General features: G+C 46.4%; 1 protein-coding gene across 9 annotated transcripts in view; it reads right to left on the bottom strand.

The window, feature by feature from the left end:
• LOC146871736 (zinc finger CCCH domain-containing protein 11A-like) overlaps positions 1-23414 on the bottom strand; it is an 858888-nt gene that overhangs the window by 463712 nt on the left and 371762 nt on the right. For all 9 annotated transcript variants that reach the window (XM_085651275.1, XM_085651281.1, XM_085651282.1 and 6 more), the window contains one exon: positions 15563-15646. In XM_085651275.1, coding sequence (XP_085507401.1) covers positions 15563-15646 — 84 coding nt within the window. The remainder of the gene's footprint in view (positions 1-15562; positions 15647-23414) is intronic.

The following is a 23414-nucleotide window of genomic DNA, read 5'->3' as shown; positions in this document are numbered from 1 at the left end:
TTCTTATCCCGTATTGGATCTTTCATAGATTCACAGGCTTCAATAAGAGTAGCAAGCAGTTCTTGTAATTAAACGTTTAGTATGATAAGTATACTTTGCAGGTGGTGGGTTTCGGTTCAAAATATAAATGCATTAACACATTATATGCATATGAAGGATAAATGTATTGCATATGACAATGCTGCATGCGGGTAAACACATATATATATATATTTTTTTTTTCACTTCATTTATTGACAGACTCATTGATTTGCCTGTTTAGACTCTGATTCTGAACTAATAGTCAATTCATCTCGAGTGTTTTGTTTAGAGAGCTTTATAAATATTATTATTAATGTTAAAGCGTCAAATATAAATTTTGCGTGACATTACAATTGCATTTTATGCAGTAGAATAATGAGGCTTCAATGTGATGTCTAAGACAGGTTTCCATATCTAAAAAATTGCAGAATTTGCAGATTTTTTCTCTGTGTGTTTACATTAATGCGTAATTTGCACATTGAACTTTTGCACTTTATTTTAGCATATATATTTATAATTGAACTGGATTAATGAATTTTAATCTGCGATATTTATATATATGTTTTAAGTGTTTGCTATTTTTGCACAAATAACAATTTTTGCACTTTATTGCGTTATTTGCACAGTTAATCCGATATGGATACTAATATAACAACGGTCTTAAACACATTGAGTAGGATTTTAGCATTATATGCGAAAAATTATGTAAATATATACATGCTTCAATATTTTGGTTTATATATACTTAAAGTCATGCATTTAGCTCATGTTTTATGGTTCTTGGATTTTAACCAATATACAAAACATAAACACTTGGGGTTTTGTAAAAATGTTTGGAAAACAGACTATGCGGATTTCAAACTGAGTAGTATGTCATCACTTTTTGAATGTCACATGGTGCTGAGAAAAAGAAAAAAATGCAACCAATTGTAAACCTTTGGGTACTTAATGGGCTTCGTTTTTACTAGCTGACTGTCTGTGAGCAAGGGCAGATGCCCGAAACGCGTCAGATTGGTGAAACTCTGCTCTAAATAAAATAAAATAACTGTGCCTTACTTTGGATTTGCGTGGCTTCCATTCTTCGTGGATACGGATCTCTGTGGAGCTACAATTGTGGAATATATATATATATATATATATTCACTGAAAAAACCATAGGTTTCACACACGTTATAGTTAGGAATTAGCATTTAAAAAACCTTGCAAATTCACTGAAAAAACCATAGGTTTCACACAAGTTATAGTTAGCTGTACATTTCACTCGTAAAAAACCAATGAAATTCCACGTTATAGTTAGTGCAGGCAACTATAACTCACGCGACCGCAATCCTCTGCTAATGACATATGTGTCTTTATGAAAAAAAAATATTTGTAATATATGTATAGCTAAAATTTAATGGAAGAAGACATGGGCAAATAAGTGTCTAAATACAGTATTAGCATCAGCAGAGGATTGCGGTCGCGTGAGTTATAGTTGCCTGCACTAACTATAACGTGGAATTTTATTGGTTTTTTACGAGTGAAATGTACAGCTAACTATAACGTGTGTGAAACCTATGGTTTTTTCAGTGAATTTGTACGGTTTTTTAAATGCTAAGTTACTTTACGCCGTTCGTGCCGTGCGCGCCCACTTCACGCAGTTTGTTCCGTGCGCGCACGGTGCGCTTCGCACACCGTGCGTGCACAGTGAGCACGCGGTGCGCTTCGCGCACCGCGCGCCCACTTAACGCAGTTAGTGCCGTGCCCGCACGGTGGGCACGTGCCCACGTTACGCTGGATGGACCATGTACGCACGATGCCCTTCGCGCACCGTCCGCACACGGAGGACATATTATGCGCTTCGTTGTGAAAGGTTTTCTATTATATGTTCAGAAGATGGATTTACAATGCACAATAGGTGCCCTGCGGGCACCTTTTGCACACGGGGGGGGGGGGGGGGGGAATATATGGATTTTGGTTTTTTTATATTTAATTATTCACCGTACGCTTACGGTAAGCTTATTCGGCGTTTTTTCAAAAAAAAAAAAAATTATTTTTTGGCTTTGGATGGCCTTCTGGCACACCATAATCAAGGCTAGGTGGTTAGGAGCTGTCTAGCCTGCCCCCTTTTTATGATATCCAACTTTGTTTTTCCTCCCCCCCTCAGAGTGCGAGAGAGAAAATGGCGGCCAACACTTCCTGGTTTCGACTGATTCTAATGTTTACTAAGATCTAACAGCCAATCAGAATCGCGCTCGCGCACGGCACCGTACGCGTACGGTAAGCTTACGGTGCGCGCTCGGAGCGCGCTTACAGATATATATATTGATTTAAATGCTATTTTCTCAGGAACTACTGAACAGATTTACACCAGACCTACAAAAGGCACTTCCTTGACCTGAGGACTACCTCTCTGCCAAATTACAAGTAATTCTGTTCAGCCGTTCGGGCTGTAGCTGTGTCTAAAGGTCCTATGGAAAAATGCATGGGGAAAACGCGTTTTGGGACCCCCCTTTTTTCTCAGCCCCCGCTTGACGAATCCCCCCCGAGACTTTCAGGGTAGGAGCGGAGCGTAGCGCCCCATTAGTTTTGAAAATTTCGCGAGGATTCGTCGACCGGCGCCAAAGTTATTCCAAATAGAATGTTGCGGATTTCCTATGGAAACAGGGTCCTAACTATAACTACCTACTGGCGACCGCCAGTAGGTAATATATATATATATACACACATATATATATATATACACACATATACATATATACATATACATACACATACACACACACACACATACATATACACACACACATACAGTGAAAAAGTGCCTCTTTTGACATGGTTAGCCCCCACGTTTTGCCTGGTATTTGATGTAGTTTAGATTGTAGTGCACAGGGTCCCTGCCTGCACCAGTGCTTCTTCCCTAAAACAAAGCCCCAATTGGTACTTCTGCCTCCTGTAAGTTCCTAGTAAGTGGCACCCTGGGTACCTAGGGCCTGGAAACTGAGGATAGTCCCCTGGGACCCCCCCCCCCCTCACTAGGACCATGCCACTTCTCTTGCAGCTTGCATGCCCTTGTGAGGGGTAAAAGTACAACGTCGACATGGCACCTTGCTTGGGTGCCATGACCGCCAGCACTGCATGTAGATATAGGTAAGTCACCCCTCTAGCAGGCCTTACAGCCCTAAGGCAGGGTGCACTATATTACAGGTAAGGGCATATCTGCAGGAGTAGATATGTCCCTACAATACTTAAGTCCATTCTTAAATATTGTTAAGTGCCAGGGAAACCATAAGGAGTACATGGGCTGGAAACTCAACAAATCAGAGTTCCCCAGCACCATGATGGCTTCACCGAAACCAGGAATGTTTGGTACCAAACAGCTACTTGAAATAAATCCACACCGATGCCAGTATGAGATTAATTAAAGCATGTACCCAGAGGGCACCTTAGAGGTACCCCCTGAAAACCTCCCAGACCTGCTGTGGGCGCTGACAGGCTTTAGGCAGCTGACAAGAGACACACATATTTCTGGACCCCCAGGTGGACAGCCTCTGCTTTGTGGTACCAGAAACAATGCACATCCTCCCGCAGGATGGGCCAATGCTTGAAGGGGAAGTTTTAAAGGCCTGCTGACTTTGTAATGAGACCCTCAGCTTCTGCTGCTAGCAGCAGATGGCAGCCCCTGGTTAACACCCCCACTTTGAATGGGAAAACCGGCAGGAAATCTTAGAAAGACTAGGGGGGTGTGACCACCTTTACCAACTCCACCTATCAGGTGGAGGAGGAGAAGAAGTGAAGTACACTTTCAGTCCCCTACATCTTGAAGATGAGGGGATTCTTTCAATCAGGGCTAGGTTTTTGCCCCCTCCCACAAGACGGTGGGATAATAGGGAGTGTTAAGGTGCCCGTTGGTCCTACCTACTACTTCCCTAAAGCGCCTCCTAAATCCGCGATGACCTATGAAGAAAGAAGGTATCCCTGCAGGGAAGCGTGAAGACGATCGGTCTTGCAGCCAGCAACTTCTGAAAACCATGGGAGGACTGCTGCCTTTGAAAAAGACTACAATCTCCTGTGGACAGCGGACCTGTCCAGAAGAAATTCAGCTGGAACCGCAATCCCTGCTTACTCTGCACTAGACACCCATGGCCTGAGACTGAGTGTCTAACCTGTTGTGCGAAGTCTCCCCAGCAATCCTGCCAGAGTCTAGCGTTGGCTGACCTCTCTCGGACCCCTTGACGACGCCTGCAGCATGAATCCTGAGGTTCCCCCTGACCGCGACTGGCTCAGGTAAGAAGATTCCGACGTCGAAAGGCACCCGAAGCTCCCGCGACTTCATGAGATGAATCGACGGTGCCCCTACGACCTCCTACATCTCTACTTACCTGTTGTTGGTCTCCCTCCTGCCACCTTCGGTGCGACGCCTGCAACCAGTTTGTCGAGAACAGAATCCTCATTGAAATGCATTGGGCGCCCGATGCTGAACTGGCACCCTGCACCCAGTCGCCTCTGGTGGTGTATGTTTAGTGACGCTTTGTGGGCCCCCCGTGCTTGACCTAACCCCCAAAGCTTGGCCCCTTCAACCAATCTACTTACCTGCCAGCAGTGCGGCTTCGAACACCCCTAATCTCCACTGAAACGCATAGGACCTACCTCACGATTTTGACCTCTGAAACTGGCTTCCACCGTGCCGCTGATGGTGCAGTTTTGATACTCACATGACCCTTGCCCCCTTGCTGACCTTTGGTCCCGAAGACTGGAATTGTAAGTGTTGTACTTACCTGTTAAACTGCATAATTGCTTTCCTTCATAGGATAACATTGAACTGTTCAGAAATTGCACTGTCGACTTCTTAAAGGGAAAGGTTTTTTAGTTAAAAACGTACTTGACTTATTGTGAAGCTCTTGGTCTTAAACTACCCCTCAGGGGTTTGAAAGCTTTTTATTTTATTTAGCCGCAGACTCGCGTTAGGATCCGTGACAAAATAAAAAAAAATTAAAAGCGCATGGGCTGCCGCACGTCTTTTTTCTAAAGCTCCCAGGTGGGCTCAATCCTGGGGGCATGATTAAAATAGAGGGGGCGCACAGGGCCATCCTCCACGGGCTATTCAAAGCCCTGGGGACTGCCACCTCCCCGGGACAATAACTTAGGTTTTATGCTCATGGCTTCCCTGCTGCCCTGGGGAACGCAATAATACAATAATGAAGGGGGTTCGTTGCGGACCCATGGCCCCAGGGACCACCACCTCCCTGGGGCTTACTTAAAGGATGGGGGCTGCGCAGCCCCCCTCGTGTAGCCCTACATAGCCCTGGGGACCGCCACCCCCCAAGGGGCAGCTTCAGCAATGTCCCGGGGTGCCCACCCCCAGGACATTGCAGTTTGCTATGGCTTGGCAAGCCATAGCAAACATTGCAGTTTGCTATGGCTTGGCAAGCCATAGCAAACCCTGACCCGCTTCGTGAAAGCAAGAGCATTGGAAAATGCTCTTGCTTCCACAAAGCGGAGCAGAACTGTGTTTGGACAGAGGGAGCTGCATGTAAGCGCGTAGGCCCCCTCCCCATTAAAAGAAAAACAAAAATTATGAAGGCCTGGGCCTTGAGGGTTGGGACCCACGGCGTCGAAAACGGCCTTAGGAGGAGGGCCGTGGAGTCCCCCCTCCTATTTAAAATAATAATAAAATCAAGGGCAGGCCCTGGGGATGGGGTACCCGGGGCTAAAATTGGCCCAGGGAAGGGAAGGTACTTCCCAGAGAGGGAGGCCGCGTGACCCTCCTCCCCATTCATAAAAGACTGGCCCAAGGGGATGGGGTCCCTGGGGGCCGAAATCAGCACAGGGAAGGGGACTACGCAGCCCCCCTTCCCTAAAAAAAAAAAACACATTTATAAAAACGAATTCCTCTGGCAAGTTGGCAGAGGCCACATCCCCTTCATCACCACTCTGCAAACGTGCCTCCTTGCGCAGTGGTGGTTGGGGAATGAAGTCCCCTTGAATGCGGAGGGTATTTGGGTGCCAACAAGCCCTCCTGTTACCTCCAGGAAGTCCCAGACAGCAGGATTGCTGAGAGGACTTTTAGACCACGCACCCTTTCTCCACCACTCTGCCAACGTGCCTTGTGGTGCAATTCTGGTTGGGGAATGAATTCCACTTTAATCCTGAGAGCCTCAGGACTAAAGCGGACTACTTCCTCCAACCACTAGTGCACCAGGGAGCGCGCTTGAAGAGTGGTAGAGAAAGGGGGCGTGACTTCAGATAAACTCTCAGCAATCCAGCAGTGTGTGTCTTACTGGAGGTGACAGGAGGGCTCGTTGGCCCCCAAGGACCCTAAAGAGCCAAGGGGACTTCATCCCCCAACTAGTAGTGCGCCAGGATGTAGCTATAGTTAGGACCTCCCTTTTATTAAAAAAGCAGTTTTTGACTTTTATCTTTGGCGACGGCTGATGAATCTTTACAAATTTTACAAACAAATGCACCGCTCACTTGAGCTGCTATCTGTAAAGTTACGGATGGTCCGTGAAGCGGGGTCTAAGAAAAGAGGGGGGTCCCAAAATGTGTTTTCCCCATAGGCTCTATAGCCGCGACTGCAACACGAACCGCTGGACGGAATTATACCAAATTTGGCAGAAAGCTAGCTTTTGGTCCGCAGATCATGCTTTCTGTGATTCCATTCAGTAGTTTAAATATTAAGCGTGAAACAAAATTGTATATATAGGAACGCAAACCTCTGAGCGAAAGCAAGGTCTTGCGATGCTGGCCGCACCTTTACAGAAAAGTTGCGGCCGCGGTTTTGTCGCATCAGCTGGGGGGTGGGACAAGAAGAGTGCAAAAAAAGTTAAGGGGTCAGGATACACGTATACCGACATCATAGTGGTCAGAGGGAACCCTCAGGGACTACTCGTGGGCAAACAATTGCCCATGTTTTTTGGTTTTTTTGGTAATGTTCGATCCGTGAATTTGCAGATCCACCACGGGGCTCACTGCAGCCTCCTGTGTAGAATCGCGGAGGATCCGTGACTTCAGATTTTTTTTCAATGGAGAAAGAAAAAGCCACTGCATCCAACCTCATGTGCACATGGCCAAAGGCTTGGGTTTGGGTGCATGCGGTAGGGCTGGCTGCAGGCCGTGCACAATGCAGGTTATATTAACATGTGGACTAAAATAAAAACTGAAATTGACTGCAAAAACCAAAGGTTACAAGGACGTTCTAGTTCGGTTCTACAGTTAGTCGCACAAAACCATAGAAATTCTGTAGTTAGGCAACGAGTCAAAGTTTCTCAACACAAGTCTAAATATAACTATACCTGCTGAATTTCTGTGGTTTTGTGCGACTAAATTGAGAACCTAACTATACAATCCCTATAACCTTGGGTTTTTCAGTGAAAATATATATTAATATCAATTAAAGTCATGCATAAAAGCTGTACCCTTCAAGCAATTATAAGTAAATAGATACGGGAGGCTCACCTTATTAGAATAAACGTTATAAGACTGTCTGTCCCACAGCTGCATCACTGCTCTGAGCGTATTCCAGACAATAGTGCTGCATTAAAGTATGGGTGCTCTTCCTTGTCACAGCACAGCATATTTATACCAGAGGAACACCAGAAAACAGGGCAGCCGAAGTGGACACTGCCCTTGTTGAGTGCACCTTTGTCTTTGCTGTGAATGGCCTGCAAGCCTTGGAGTGGCAAAACTTGACTGCGTTAGAGATCCACCTTTCGATGGTTGCCTTTGTGGCTGAAGTACCTTGCCGAGCTTGTCCGCAAGATACTAATAGTTGATCAGTTTTACAAAACTATTTCGCGTTGGTCACAAAGCAATCCAGTGCTGGCTTCCCCAACAGTGAAAATATGTTGTTCAGTTCAGACTGATTCAATTTCCACTCGTGAAATCCGCCTTTGGCTCTGCTGAGTGTGCCCGCCAAGATGTTGCTTATGCTTCAGACGTGCTCAGCCTTAGAGAAATCTTGTGAGTTGCAAGCCAACACCAGATTTGCAAGCCAATTCCAGAGCTGCTGAGCTTCTTGGGAGAGTGTTGGTGATCTCATGCCCCCTTGCTTGATGACATAATGCATGCTGCTCATATTGTCTGTACGTACCAGCATGGATGACTCTTCTATCCTTGGCAGGAACATTTGGAGAGTGAAAAACATGGCTTTCAACTCCAGTCGGTTGATATGCATTGTCTTCCGGAGAGCAGACCACTTTCATTATATTTGTAGGTCTTGCAGATGACCGTCCCAGCCTTCCATAGAGGCATCTGTAGTTATGACAAAGTCGGGTAGTTGTGGCAAGAATGTTTGGCCTTTGGAGAGATTGGAGATTCGAGACCACCATGCTAATGTTTGCAATCAATCAATCAGGTTTCTTATAAACCACAACAACTCACCCGTGAGGGTCTCATGGCGCTGAGTGGGTGGGAGGTTGAGGGGTGGAACTGCAGTTTGGTTGAAGAGCCAGGTCTTGAGGTTCTTCCCGAGTTGGGGCAGCGATGGTGGTTGCCTGAGGTGTAGAGGCAGGGAGCTCCAGGTCTTCGGAGGAGGTAGGAGAAGGATCTTCCTCCAGCCGTGGTCTTGCAGATCTGTGGGATAGTGGCCAGGGCCAGTTGGGCGGAGCATAGAGGTCTAGTGAGTGTTGAAGGAGAGGCAATGGTTAAGGTATGCAGATCCAGCGTTGTGGAGAGCTATGTAGGCATGCATGAGGAGCTTGAAGGTAATTTGTTTGTTGACAGGTAGCCAGTGAAGGTCTCTCAGGTGGCCGGTGATGTGGTTTTGGCATGGAATGTTCAAGACCAGTCTGGCTGAGGCGTTCTGGATGTTCTGCAGTTTCTTTCGGAGTTTCAGGGTGGTGCCGGCGCAGAGCGAGTCGCCATAGTCGAGTCTGCTGCTGAAAAGTACATGGGTGACCGTTTTCCTGGACTCAGTGGGCATCTGGAGGGCTGCTTGCCTGAGAGTTTCCTGAGTGGATCCAGTGTGTTGACGCAGTCGGAGATCCAGCGTTGGAGGTTGCACGCTGAGGTGTTAGCGTCCATGGATGTCAGTGGTGGGGTTTTGCTGAGAGAGGTGGTAAGCTTGTCTTCGAGGACCTTGTTCCAGCTTCTGCAAGGATTGCAGGAGAAATGGTGGCATTCGGTGGGTTTGGTGAAGGAGAAGTGGACGCAGTGGTGGTCGGTCCAGTGCGGCTTGGAGATATGGCTGACGGAGATGTTGTTGCTTTGGGAGAAGATGGGGTCGAGCAGGTGTCCTGTTGAGTGCGTTGGTGTTGTGACCAATTGTTCGAGTCCGATGGTGGCAAAGTTTTCCTGTAGGGATGAGGTGTTGTGGTAGTCTAGGTTGTCCAGGCGGAAATGGAGGTCACCAAGGAGGATGTAGTCAGTTGAGGCGAGAGCATGGTGAGCGATGAAGTCAGCTATGGCTTCGCTGAAGGGGGGGTGAGGTCCAGGAGGTCTTCAGACAAGGGTGCCGCTGAGGGTGGCATTCGAGTTGGATTAGATCTGCAAGTGGAGGTGCTCCATGTCGGGTGAGTGGTTCTCAGAGCTGGTTGTGAGGGGGAGGGTGTTTTTGTGTACAATGGTGATGCCTCCTCCCGGTCTGTTAACGTGGTGTGAGAAAGTGGCTCTGTATATACTGTTCCCAAATAGGTACAGTGTGTACAGAGTCCACAGTCCCCAGAGGTTTGGCAGAGGCTAAAGTTAGATATAACCTTACTCTCTAAAGTGGTAGCTTGGTCGAGCAGTAAGGCAGTATCAGAAGACAGGGTAAAGCATTTGTTTTACACACTCAGTCAGCAAATGGTCTCACACACTCAATAACTGAATTCTAGGCCAATGGTTTATATAAAAAAATATATGGTTTTATTTTAGAACGAACAATAGGTATTAAAATATACTTTCTCAGAATGAGAGGCTTTAGGTAAATACTTTTGCAATATGTAATTGGCTTTTGTAAATACTGTATACAGGTTGTTGCAATAGGCAACACAATTTCAAACACAACAATGCATTGAGTTCAAAGGAAGTTTTAAGTTATTTGCAATAGATTACTTTCAGGATTACTTTTGTAACTCCAAGACTGGATCCTAGATTCAGTCCTGGGACAGTTCTTAGAAACAAGTGATAAAAGTCGACTTAGTTGCTGTTGTGATTGCTAGGCAATATTTTGCAAGTTGACACTTAGAAGGAATTTCATAGAAAAACTTTTCAGGGTCAGTGCTGGGCACTAAGATCCAGCACTGGGATCTCTCCTAATAGCAGGTGAGTATTTTCGTTTTCGTAACTCGGTTGATTTCTGGTGAATATTTTAAGTTTTAGAAACTCCACACTTACAAGAAATTTCAGAAGAAACCAGTCAATGTTACCCTATGGAGGAAAATTGGGTTATCGGCTTTTGGGTAAGTACTCGACTGGCAGAGTTAAGGTTCTGCGCACAGACTCCGGGATCTCCCAGGGTCAGGTAAGTACAGTTGTTACACCCTCAGCGGCACAGGGGCAGCCGGGTGTAAAGTGAGTTAGGCCCAATGTTATCCTATGGGAGGCAGGGGGGCCTTGGTTGGTGGCTGCTGACTAGCAGGCCACGCGGCTGTGGGAGCTGGGCTCCTGGTCACTTGCTCAGGGCAAATGGGTAGGTGTAGAGGTTACACTGCCAGGGCCACTCGGGCGGCTGGGTGCAGGGTGCTTTTGAGCCTTCGGGCGCTCAATGGATTTCAATGGGAAAGCTCCTGGTTGAAAAAAAGGCTGCAAGCTCGGGACGAAGATTCTTCAGGTGCCACCACCACTTCGAAAGGTAAGTTGGGTAGTTGGAGGATAGGTAGGTACCCAGGAGTTGGGCACATGGGGCCATAGGGCGCCGGGGTGCCTTTTGGTGTTGGGAAATCTTACCCTCGGTTGATCGCGGTTGGGGCGGTACCTGGTTCTGAGGCAGCAGGCGTCAGGAGCGTCGAGGTGAGTCCTTGGGTGCCGGATTCGGGGTCACAGTCGCCGGGGGGGACGTCCTCGGGGTCTTTGTTCACTCCGGCACAGGCCAGGCTTGGTGGGTGCAGAGTGTGCAGGGTTCGCGGTTCCGGGCTGATGCCACGGGTTAGAAGCTGGTTTTGAGCAGAGCCTCTGCTCATGGGAGTCCCAGGTGCTTAGAGCCAAAAGGTAGCCAGGTCCTCCGGGGTTTGTGAGGTTGCTGGCCACAAGAGGTGCCGGGATGGAGCAGGAGCAGGTTTGAGGGTCGACAGGCCGGTAGGGCTGGGGCCAAAGCAGTTGGTGTCTTCCTCTTCCTAGCAGCTGCAAGGCAGGTCTTCTTTCTTCTTGCTCTTCTTAGTTTTTCAGAATCTACAATCTAAGGAAGGAAGATTCATGGGTCCCCTAAATACTAGATTTAGGGGCGTTACAGGTAGGTAAAGGGCAGGGACCAATGGGTCCCTGTCCTGGGGTGGGTACACCCCCTATCCTGTCACTCTCCTGTGGGATGGGGCAGTAGCCTAGTCCCGATTGGGCAGGGCCTCCTATCTTCAAGATGGCGAGCGCCCGTAGATGTGCTTCACCTCGCCTCCGCCACCTGAGGGGTGGGGTTGACAGGCTGGCACATCCCCTGTCCTTATTTGGGGTTTCCGGCCAGGCTTCCCGCCAGAGTGGGGGTAACAAGTGGCCTGGGGAAGCTCACAGAGGAGGCATGCCTTTGAAGCTTCCCCCTGTCCATCCTGGGGGAAGGAAATCTAGCACCTCGCCCAGGATGTGCATTGTTGCAGGCCCAGGAGAGCGGGGGCTCTCCTACCCAGGGGTCCAGCAACATGTCTGCTGTGTGGCAGCCTAGGCAGCCTCCCAGACCAGACGTGGATTGTAGGTTAGGTTTCAGGGGGCATCTCTGAGATGCCCTCTGTAGTGCTTGGTACATTAAATCCCACACTGGCATCAGTGCGGGTTTAATGTGCTGAGAAGTTTGATACCAAACTTCTCAGTCTTCAGTGTTGCCATTATGGTCCTGTGGAGTTCGTGTTTGACGAGCTCTCAGCACCATGTACTCTTAAATGGCAGCACTGCACTTACAGTGCCCAGGAATTGACATGGGTACTGTAGGGGCACAGGGCTCATGCGCCTGTGCCCACACCACTGCCATAGGGCACCCAGCTAGAGGGGTGGCTGATGTATGCCATGGCAGTGTAGGTGGTGGGCATGGCACACAAGGATGTGTGCCATGTCGACTCTTTGTTTTGTCTTGTACCCAGACACTCAGCCTGCAAGAGCAGTGTGTGTGTGTTAGGGTACAGGGCCTCTAAGGGTGGCAAAATGAGTGCTGCAGCCCTTAGAGGCCTTCCCTGGTCACAAGGCCCTGGGTACCTAGGGTACCATTTACCAGGGGCTGACATGTGGCCAGGGCTTGCCAATTTGGGTATGAGGTTTTTAGGGAAGGAACATCGGCCCTGGGCACCTGATTGGCAGGAGTCCAGGGAACACTCAGTCAAAGTACATTCAGCAAAAAGTGGGGGCATACCATGCAAGAAAGATGGCACTTTCGCACGCGTGGTCCTTCTGGACGATTTTGTAGCCGTTGGGGAAGTCAGTTGCGATGTCCAGGGCTGAGGTGGAGTTCATTCAGGTTTCCCTAAAGAAGGCGACGACGGGGAGGGGGGGATGGAGTCGAGCAGGTCCCAGATCTCCACAGCGTGTCTTTTGAGGGAGCAGGTGTTGAGTAGGATGCATCTGAGGTGGTCGGGTCTGGTTTTCGTGGGTCATGAGGTTGGTCGGTCTGGTGAACGGAGGCAAGCAAATGTGTCGTTGGGGCAGGTGAAAGGGCCTTGGGTGTTCTTTGGCGACAAGGTGGCAGGCAGTGGAACGTCCGGTGTTGAGGGCGTGGAGGGTGCTGGAGTCGTAACGGTGGATTTTTGCACCATCCTTGGGGTGATGTTTATGAAGTTAAATGACCCCTCTGAATGGATCCACTGCCTTTAAAGTTCCCCATGCAATGGTCTCATTTTCAGACATGCCAGAGGGACGAGATATATCGCAGAGGACATCATGCCCATTAGTGACTTGAATAAGCATACGGAAGCCGAATTTCTTCTGGCCAGGTTGGCGGAAAGATGTGCTAGGCGTTGTCTGTCCTGTGTCATAAAGGCTTTGTTTTGGACTGTATCCAGGACAAAGCTGCGAAACAATATCCTCTAGTAGGAAAGTGGGATTCTGTTGCAGTAACCACCCCCCCTTTCCCAGATTTCTGATGCACTTTGACTGATTGTGCCCTAGGTCCCTGCCAATCAGGTTCCTAGGGCCTGTGTTCTTTCCCAAAACTGTACCATTGCTCCCACAATTTGCACACCTCTGGCCCACTTATAAATCCCTTGTAAAAGGTACCAGTGGTACCAAGGGACGTGTGACTAGAGGGGGTCCCTTAGGGCTGGAACATGTATTGTGCCACCCTAAAGGACCACACACCACACACGTACACCCTGCGATTGCAGGCTATGGGTTGGGGTGTAGCCAAACAAAAGGTTGACATGGCACACCTTCCTGGGTGAAAGGTGGTGAGACGCACACCAGCTTAATCATATTCGTCAATGTTTAGACCGATTCAAAACTTCATAGGCGTGCAAGCTTGTCCGCGCACCGCCCCAATGCGCAGCAATAGTAACAAAACATGAGGGGAACCGGTTAGGATTCCACCAAGCTGCACAGCCACATACTTCAATGAATCAAATGAATTAAATTCAACTCTTTTACTCCTTATTTTTCAAATTTCCACACTTGCGTTTAATCCTTTTTAGTTTCAATGTTTTCAATCCATTTTACTCATTTCAGTTTTTTACAATGTTGTTCACACAAACACAGGAGCGTCATGGAGTTCCAAATGTCACGATTTATTAAAAGTAACCCAATACATTTCGGGATCACAGTGCTTCGGCACGTAATGAAATAGAATATACGAATGCCATGGAACTCAGTATTCTGTTTAAAAAGGAAATGGGTATCCCGAAAGTTTGTTTTTTGTAAGAAATGAGGGATACATTACAGCACATGTCAAGATGCCTCTGACGAAGGGACTGTGATCCCGAAATGCATTGGGTTACTTTTATTAAATCGTGACATTTGGAACTCCATGATTCTCCTGTGTTTGTGTGAACAACATCGTAAAAAACTGAAATGAGTAAAATGGATTGAAAAAATTGAAACTAAAAAGGATTAAACGCAAATGTGGAAATTTGAAAAATGAGGAGTAAAAGAGTTGAATTTAATTCATTTGATTCATTGAAGTATGTGGCTGTGCAGCTTGGTGGAATCCTAACACCTTCCTGGTTGCCATGCTGACCCACCACTGCCAGTGGCATGGGCAAGTCACCCCTCAGGCAAGCCTTACAGCCCTAAAGCAGGGTGCTCTATACCACAGGTGAGGGTATAACTGCATGAGTAGTGTGCTCCTACAGTGTCTGAGTCCAATCTTGGACACTAAGTGCAGTGAAGTCATGTTGAGTACATGGGCTGGGGGTTTGTCAACACAAACTCCACAGCTCCATGACGGCTTTACTGAAGACTGAGAAGTTTGGTATCAAACTTCTCAGCATAATAAACCCACACTGATGCCAGTAAAGGATTTATAATAAAGTGCACTCAGAGGGCATCTTGAAGAAGCCTCCTGAAAAAGGATCAACTTCTAGTGAATTGGCTAATGGCAATGACTGTTGTTGTCACTGACGAAATCACTGACGACGGGGCTTTCGATGGGGCTGCAAGGTTGGTTTTTTGTCTTGATGTCGACAGTTCAGAATATGATTTGTGAGGGTGACCCGCAGCCCTTGTAAATGAATTAGTGGGCTCAAATTAGGCTGCCTCAGAGGAGATTTGTTTATGTTTCTCCTTTATCAGAGATTCTCTGTGGTGGGACGTTTTGAGGGCCTTTCTATATTCCTCAGAAGTCCCATGTTCCAGGGGTCTGAGTCTTTTGCAAGAACTTGCAGAGGTTTAACTGTCATCCTCGGAAGATGATAAATTCTGACATTTTGTCCTCTAAAGCCACAGAAGCAGCATCGCTTCTTTATACTTCAAGGATCTGGATGAAAAAGTACAACAAATTTTACACTCAACCTTATGTTGAGGGTAGAAGTAGTAGACAGTCCTTCTGTGGGTCAAAAAGGGCTTTTCTCCTGTGTCGACATTGTAGAGAAGCAGTAGTAGGTTTCCAAGATCTAGATAGGGAAACCTGAGCAGAACTCAGGAAGACTCCCTTCACACACGACGTGCAGTGAAAATCTGAGAGTTCTAGAGGGTGCTATCGCCTGATTGGTTAAGGCTTTAAGTTTGGCCATTTTTTAAGAAGGGCATAGATAGGCTAGCTCAGTGGTTGTACATTTCCAGGCGATCCTATGATAGTAATGCATACTGCTATATTATGGTACTGTGCGACTCCCACTACAGCAATGGGGATTGATTCAAGCATGTGAATCTATGAAAGATCCAAGCTGCGTTTGCTCTGCTTCTGTGGTTATGGTCAACAGACTGCACCTCATAATCACTGAATGCTGGGCAACAAATGAAGCAAAGAGAGAACGGTCATGACTCCACTTCTGCCATTCAGAAACTTAAGAAAACTCACCACTGTCCAACTGGTTTCCGTGCGCAATTAGATGTTGTGGCTTGCTTTGACGCATACTTCTTACTCCAACATTTATGCTGCCACCTGGAGAGCAGGAGAGAGCAGGCAGGTTTAAGGGCTTCAGCGGTCTGGGTTCTTTTCTCACTGTTTAATTCTCATTTAAGCACAACAAAAGAATGCACACAACTGTAATAATTCAACTAAATCGCAGTGTTACACAAGCAATGACTTGAAAATCATAAGAACTTGTGAAAATGCACACTGGAAGGATCAAACTATAAACTTTCGAGATAGTTGCTAAGGTCTCAGATTAAGCATCTGCAAAAGCACTGCAATCCTGGTTCCTTCATGCCTTTACCAACTTCTCTCCTACACAATGGCCCTCTATCTTTTTACATAACATGTTATACCTATTCATAGCTTGCTCCAGTATTCTGTACCAATATGTACACAGGCGTAGCAAGTGTTGAACAATTTTACGGCATATATGTATTGTCTCCAAATACTGTGTAATGTAAAGCTTTGAAAAGTCACTTTACCCTTCAAACACTTGAAATGTAACACCCTACCCTCACCTCCCTAAGACTAGGGTTTCTAACTCCAGGTGTGAATATTCTATAGAGCCTGATCCGTTTTCTACTAATTGTGCTCCGCTTGCAAAAGTTAATATACTACACTGGATTATTTCACAAAAGCATATCTCTGCAGTGCAATTCCTCCATTGTGACAGATTCAATGAATGAGGAACTGTATAAGTATATGAAAGTCAACCTTGTAGAAGTTGGATTATGCTTACGATTCTGAAAATATAGCCAGGTACAAATAGAACATAAAAATGTATGAAGAGCATGTCCTCTGTTCTCTCACAGGACTCTTTGGAAACTGGAATCCAAAGACCCCATGAGACAATCACATCACTTTTCAAATGTATTATTGTTTCAACAGTGACTAACAATACAACAGATGTGAAAAAATGCATATAAGAAGCATAACTCTTTCTTTGCAGTTTGAGAATCAGAGTAAAAATGTCAATTTTTGCAGCTGTAATTGCGAAAATGAAGGGCTAGTGCTAGGAAAAGGTCTTCCAGGGTCTATCATCTGCAGTTTCATTCATAGTTTGGATTAAAGAAAAGGTTGTCTTATAGTATAACCAATCACAAAAACAGTGGAGACAAAGCAGTGCAGAATCTACACGTTATTTATTAAGTGCAACAGGAAAGCAGGAAAATGATACTTGTGCATCACTAATGCCACCTCTTTTCATTCCAACCTCACTGACATGGCCAGGCGTACAACAGATCATGCTAACAAAATTTAAAACGAGACCAGCTTTCCAGCAGTGCACCCTATCATTCTAACTACAATTGCTGCAAACAAAACACAAGTCTTCCTTGCCCTTTCTTAACTTGCCACCTACACTAAGATCTTACTTATGTTATACTTGTACAGCAACTGTTGCATTACTTAAGTATTGGATCAAAAGGAAGACATCGCACTATCAATACACTATGGGCAGTGTCACGGGATTCCTTCTAGTGGGACCGGCCCTTACCTTTCTTTGGTGGGGATTGCATTCAAGGGAAAAGAACCCATTTTCTGGTGTGCTGCGCATTTACTTCATCTTCGGAAATATTATCTGAAAATGTATCTGAAACAGGAAAAATGCAGATTGGGGACGGGGCATTTACAGAAAGTGAAAATCGCAGTGGTCTAAAGAACATTGTTCTCTGTCCACTTGAGAATACCTACTAAGCAATGCTCTCTCTCCAAGGTGACAGACACCATAACTGCTAGGTGTGTTCTGCAGCTGTTCAGATAGCAAATCTAAAGTGGCTTATCAGAACATCAAAAGTGAAAGCGTTGCAGGACTATACAAATATTACTCTGCATGTTCGAATTTTTGCTAGAATAACCTATGGCAGTTACTTCGCGTTGAAGCTATCAAGGACCTAGGCTGAGCAGTGGTCAAGAAAGGACTGCTGGCACAAGTACAATCTTAACATAATGTGACTATTCAGTTTATCAACTAGTGAAAGCTGAAATTCGGATTCTGCCAGATAAGAAGAATGCACCTCATAAACCGATGAGGAGATGTAAACAGGTCAGCATCTTACCCCTGTTCCTGCATGCCTCTTAGGATCACATCTCTGAAGCAACTAACCTCTCTGCTCCCATAGAAATCATACAAGAAAGGGTATGTACATATTTACTAGATATTGCTTTAAACCACAGTGCACAATACAACACCTCTTGGACTACTAAGAATCGAGGGTCTTGAGGGCATCCTTAGCACCAGTAAACGCAGCATCAGAATTGATGCAATGAATGGGACACACTAGCAAATAGAGCTTGCGAGCCCTTTTACGTTCCAATAACTTGTTATTGACTTTACCAAGAGAAGTACACCACACAATAACCTTTTCCCCTTCTTCTAGTCTCACCCACCCCAACCAGAGAATCGGCACACTGTGGCCTCATATGAACAAAGACTTAGCATAAAACTGCAAAACACGGATAGAAATTACATTTAAAGTGCTGGGCTCGCCGTGTCGTTGTGCAAGTTAAGTCTCTGAACTGTCTTGCGAAGAAATGCAACAAGGGAATAAATGTTAGTAATAGTAGAGGCACTAACACACTGACCCTTTAGTGGTTGTCCAATGTATCTACAACATCCATCTCAATAGAACACAAGCTGGAACAGGAGTAATCTATTCACACCGTTATCTGTCGATGTCATGCACAACTCTGCCCCATGTGTCACCCTTCTACAATATGTTTAAAGTTGAACCTTCTGTTTTTAACAAGCCCCTATAACATGTATCTGGGTGGGTAAATCAATTGCATGGACACAAGAATGTCCAGTGCTTATCTACTGCATGGAGGCACCTTGATGTACAGTGCCCTCAGATTAGGTATTTTAAGGCTTGTTTATAAGCCCTGCACACAAAGAACCCGGATGCTAATATTAAGCATATTTACCCACACCCCACTGATCCTCAGATAAGGCCATGCCCAGTTTTCTCGTACCCAATTCCTGGAATAAGTACTTTTTTTACCACCTGGCTGCCAATAATATTTTTATAGAGTCAGGATGGGAAACGTCAAATGTCTGAGACCCTCTCTCAAATTGTCTGAGACTCCCTCAAATGGTGTTAGCTCTTATCACTCGCTGCCTGATTAAGTGGTGCAGTAACCATGTCTTATCTGGGTATAAACTAATCCTCTAGTTCATACCATAATCCAGTCATGTCTCTTCAAGTTAGTTAATGGGGATCCTCAAGAACCTCACCACTCCTCCTCTTAATCCAGCACAAGAATGGTATGAAAGTGGCATAAAAGGAGATAGAGAGCAAGACAAATCTAATTTAATATTTGTGAAATTCCAGACTGCCAATGTAGATTACGTAACTAGAAAAATGTAGAGTAATTTAGATCCGATGCTTCTCCAACCCTTGAAACACTACAAAGCACTACTGGTGATCAATACCTGGCCTAGATCACTACAGCAACATTCACAATTGAGCTGCTTGACAATAGGCTATAAAGTTAGGAATATCCAAGCATCCTTCTCAATCGCACCTGACCACCTGCTTTAAGGCTACACAATCTTTCACTATAAAATTGCTACAGAGCCAATGGACATGGTCTATTGTGGCCTGAAAAAAAGGCACAGGGAGCGCTTCGAGAAAGAATAGCTGTCCGTTTTGCATCGACTGTCATGTTGCTAGTGGCCATCTGTGAGAAAGTGCCTCTGTATATACTGTTCCCAAATAGGTACAGTGTGTACAGAGTCCACAGACCCCAGAGGTTTGGCAGAGGCTAAAGTTAGATATAACCTTACTCTCTAAAGTGGTAGCTTGGTCGAGCAGCAAGGCAGTATCAGAGGACAGCGTAAAGCATTTGTTGTACAGACTCAGTCAGCAAATGGTCTCACACACTCAATAACTGAACTCTAGGCCAATGGTTTATATAAAAAAATATATGTTTGTTTTATTTTAGAACCAACAATAGGTATTAAAATATACTTTCTCAGAATGAGATGCTTTAGTTAAATACTTTTGCAATATGCAATTGACTTTTGTAGCTAGGAGTTACAGGTTGTTGCAATAGACAACACAATTTCAAACACAATAGTACATTGAGCTCAATGGAAGTTACAAGTTATTTACAATAGATTACTTTCAGGATTACTTTTCTAACTCCAGGACTGGATCCTAGATTCAGTCCTGGGACAGTTCTTGGAAACAAGTGAGTAAAGTCGACTTAATTACTGTTGTTATTTTTAGGCAATATTTTGCTATTTTAAAAGTTGACACTTAGTAGAAATTTCATAGAAAAACAGTCAATGATTCCCTATGGGAGAAAATTCAAGTTACAGGTATGGTATGTTCTCGTTACTTTTGTAATCCAGTACTGGGCTCCTAGGCTCAGTACTGGGACCTCAATCTAAAACAGGTAAGCAATTACGTTTTCAGAGTTGGTACGATTTTTAAAGAATATTTGTAGTTTGCAAAAATCGACACACAAAACATTTCACAGAAAAACAGTCAATGATTTCCTATGGAAGAAATTTGGGTTAATGGCAAGTACGGTTGCGAGTACTTTTCAGGGTCAGTGCTGGGCACCAAGATCCAGCACTGGGATCTCTCCTAATAGCAGATGAGTATTTTCGTTTCTCGGTTGATTTTAGGTGAATATTTTAAGTTTTAGAAACTCCACACTTAGAAGAAATTTCAGAAGAAACCAGTCAATGTTACCCCATGGAGGAAAATTGGGTTATCGGCTTTCGGGTAAGTATTCGACTGGCAGAGTTAAGGTTCTGGGCATAGACTCAGGGGTCTTCCAGGGTCAGGCAAGTACAGTTGTTACACCCTCAGCGGCACAGGGGCAGCCGGGTTCAGAGTGAGTTTGGCCCAATGTTATCCTATGGGAGGCAGGGGGGCCTTGGTTGGTGGCTGCTGACTAGCAGGCCACGCGGCTGTGGGAGATGGGCTCCTGGTCACTTGCTCATGGCAAATGGGGAAGTAGATAGGAGTAGAGGTTATACTGCCAGGGCCACTCGGGAGGCTGGGTGCAGGGTGCTTTTGAGCCTTCGGGCGCTCAATGGATTTCAATGGGAAAGCTCCTGAATGAACAAAGGCTGCAAAGCTCGGGGACGAAGATTCTTCAGGTGCCACCACCACTTCGAGAGGTAAGTTGGGTGCAGGGGTGCCTTTTGGTGTCCGGAAATCTTACCCTCTGTTGATCGCAGTTGGGGGGGGGGTACCTGGTTCTGAGGCTGCAGGTGTTGTCAGGAGCGTCGAGGTGAGTCCTTGGGTGCTGGATTCGGGGTCAAAGTCGCCGGGGGGATGTCCTCGGGGTCTTTGTTCACTCCGGCACTGGCCAGCCTTGGCGGGTGCAGGGTTCGCGGTTCGGGCTGATGCCAGGGGTTAGAAGCTGGTTTTGAGCAGAGCCACTGCCCGTGGGAGTCCCAGTTGCTTAGAGTCAAAAGGTAGCCAGGTCCTCCGGGGTTTGTGAGGTTGCTGGCCACAAGAGGTGCCGGGATGTAGCAGGAGCCGGTTCGATAGTCAACAGGCCGGTAGGGCTGGGGCAAAAGCAGTTGGTGTCTTCCTCTTCTTAGCAGCTGCACGGCAGGTCTTTTCTTCTTGCTCTTTTTTCTTTCCGGAATCTGGAATCTAAGGAAGGAAGGTTCAGGGTGCCCCTAAATACTAGATTTAGGGGCGTTACAGGTAGGTAAAGGGCAGGGACCAATGGGTCCCTGCCCTGGGGTGCGTACACCTCCTTATCCTGCCACTCTCCTGTGGGAGGGGGGCAGTTGCCTAGTCCTGATTGGGCAGGGCCTCCCATCTTCAAGATGGTGAGTGCCCGGAGATGTGCTTCACCTCGCCCCCCCCCCCCCCCCACCTGAGGGGTGGGGTTGACAGGCTGGCACATCCCCTGTCCTTATTTGGGGTTTCCGGCCAGTCTTTCCGCCAGAGTGGGGGTTAGAACCGGTGGGGGCCAGTTTACTGGGTACAGCAAGCGGCCTGGGGAAGCTCACAGAGGCGGCATGCCTTTGAAGCTTCCCCCTGTCCATCCTGGGGGAGGAGACCTAGCACCTCGCCCAGGATGTGCATTGTTGCAGGCCCAGGAGAGCAGGGGCTCTCCCACCCAGGGGTCCAGCAACGTGTCTGCTGTGTGGCAGCCTGGGCAGCCTCAGAGAAGACGTGGATTGTAGGTTAGTTGTAAGGGGGCATCTCTAAGATGCCCTCTGGGGTGCTTTGTACATTAAATCCCACACTGGCATCAATGCGGGTTTAATGTGCTGAGAAGTTTGATACCAAACTTCTCAGTCTTCAGTGTTGCCATTATGGTGCTGTGGAGTTCGTGTTTGACGAGCTCCCAGCACCCTATACTCTTAAATGGCAGCACTGCACTTACTATGCCCAGGAATGGACCTGGGTACTGTAGGGGCACAGGGCTCATGCTCCTGTGTCCACACCACTGGCATAGGGCACCCAGCTAGAGGGGTGGCTGATGTATGCCAGGGCAGTGTAGGTGGCGGGCATGGCACACAGAGATGTGTGCCATGTCGACTCTTTGTTTTGTCTTGTACCCACTCAGCCTGCAAGGGCAGTGTGTGTGTGTAAGGGTACAGGGCCTCTAAGGTTGGCACAATGAGTGCTGCAGCCCTTAGAGTCCTTCCCTGGTCACAAGGCCCTGGGTACCTAGGGTACCATTTACCAGGGGCTGACATGTGGCCAGGGTTTGCCAATTTTGGGTTTGAGGTTTTTAGGGAAGGAACATAGGCCCTGGGCACCTGATTGGTAGGAGTCCAGGGCACATTCAGTCAAAGTACATTCAGCAAAAAGTGGGGGAATACCATGCAAGAAAGATGGCACTTTCTCACACTATCCTTCCCACCCAAAGGATGGAGGTAGGATGCCATCGTTGGTGAGACCCACTGATGTCTATGGTGAGAGGAGGATAGTTGGTCCTAACCATGTTGCCCACAAGAAGGGGAAGGTCTCGAAGACCTAAGCATGTTGGCAAGGTATTGTGTGACTTAATGCATCGGGCTTGTGTCGATTTATAGCCTGAAGTGTCACGGAAAGAGCAACATTTTCTACATAGTCACCACTTATTTTAATACCTTTTGCTGGACTCTATACTTTTGCTGGCTTTGGAACTCTGTGCACTTTAACCCTGCTAATTAGTGTGAAAGTGCCTGTCAGTCCCCTTTAAACATGATCAAATTGCATATTCCCAATTGGTATATTTAATTTGCCTACAAGTCTGCAGTACATAGTACATGTACCTGGGGCCTGGATGTTAAATGGTACTAGTGGCCTTCATCATCTACTGTGCCATCCATTACAGTGGCAGTGCATAGAGGGCGTCAAGGCCTACCAGGTGTAACTTGACTGCAGCAGTGTAAAAACTGCAATTGACCTGCCAAAAATGACAGGAAAGAATTGCCATTTTAAATATTAACAAGTCACCACTATGGAGATATTGTTGTCCACAACACAGAGTGTATGGTATTTCAAAAGTAAGACATGAAGACATATAATGTTAACATGCTTTTACATTGACTAGCACCTAACAGCTATTTTTCACTGCGGCAGGCATAGCTGTCGTAAGTAGCAAACCAGAGCACATATTAAAATAGTGTACATCAGGGATGGGGCTAGTTAGAAGAATACATTAAAGTACTATTTTACATAGCTATAAAAAAAAAAAAGATCAAATTCAATGTTGAAGTTAGATTTTTAATAAATAGTAAAGAAAGTAACTTTTAAAAAGTTACGTTTTCCCTGCCTGAAATGTCTCATCATGACCAAACAATAGGCTGAAATGAATGGGCAGAGAG

Source organism: Triturus cristatus, chromosome 1_1, assembly GCF_964204655.1.
Source record: "Triturus cristatus chromosome 1_1, aTriCri1.1, whole genome shotgun sequence".
Taxonomy (NCBI): Eukaryota; Metazoa; Chordata; class Amphibia; order Caudata; family Salamandridae; genus Triturus; species Triturus cristatus.
This window is presented reverse-complemented; position numbering and strand designations above follow the sequence as displayed.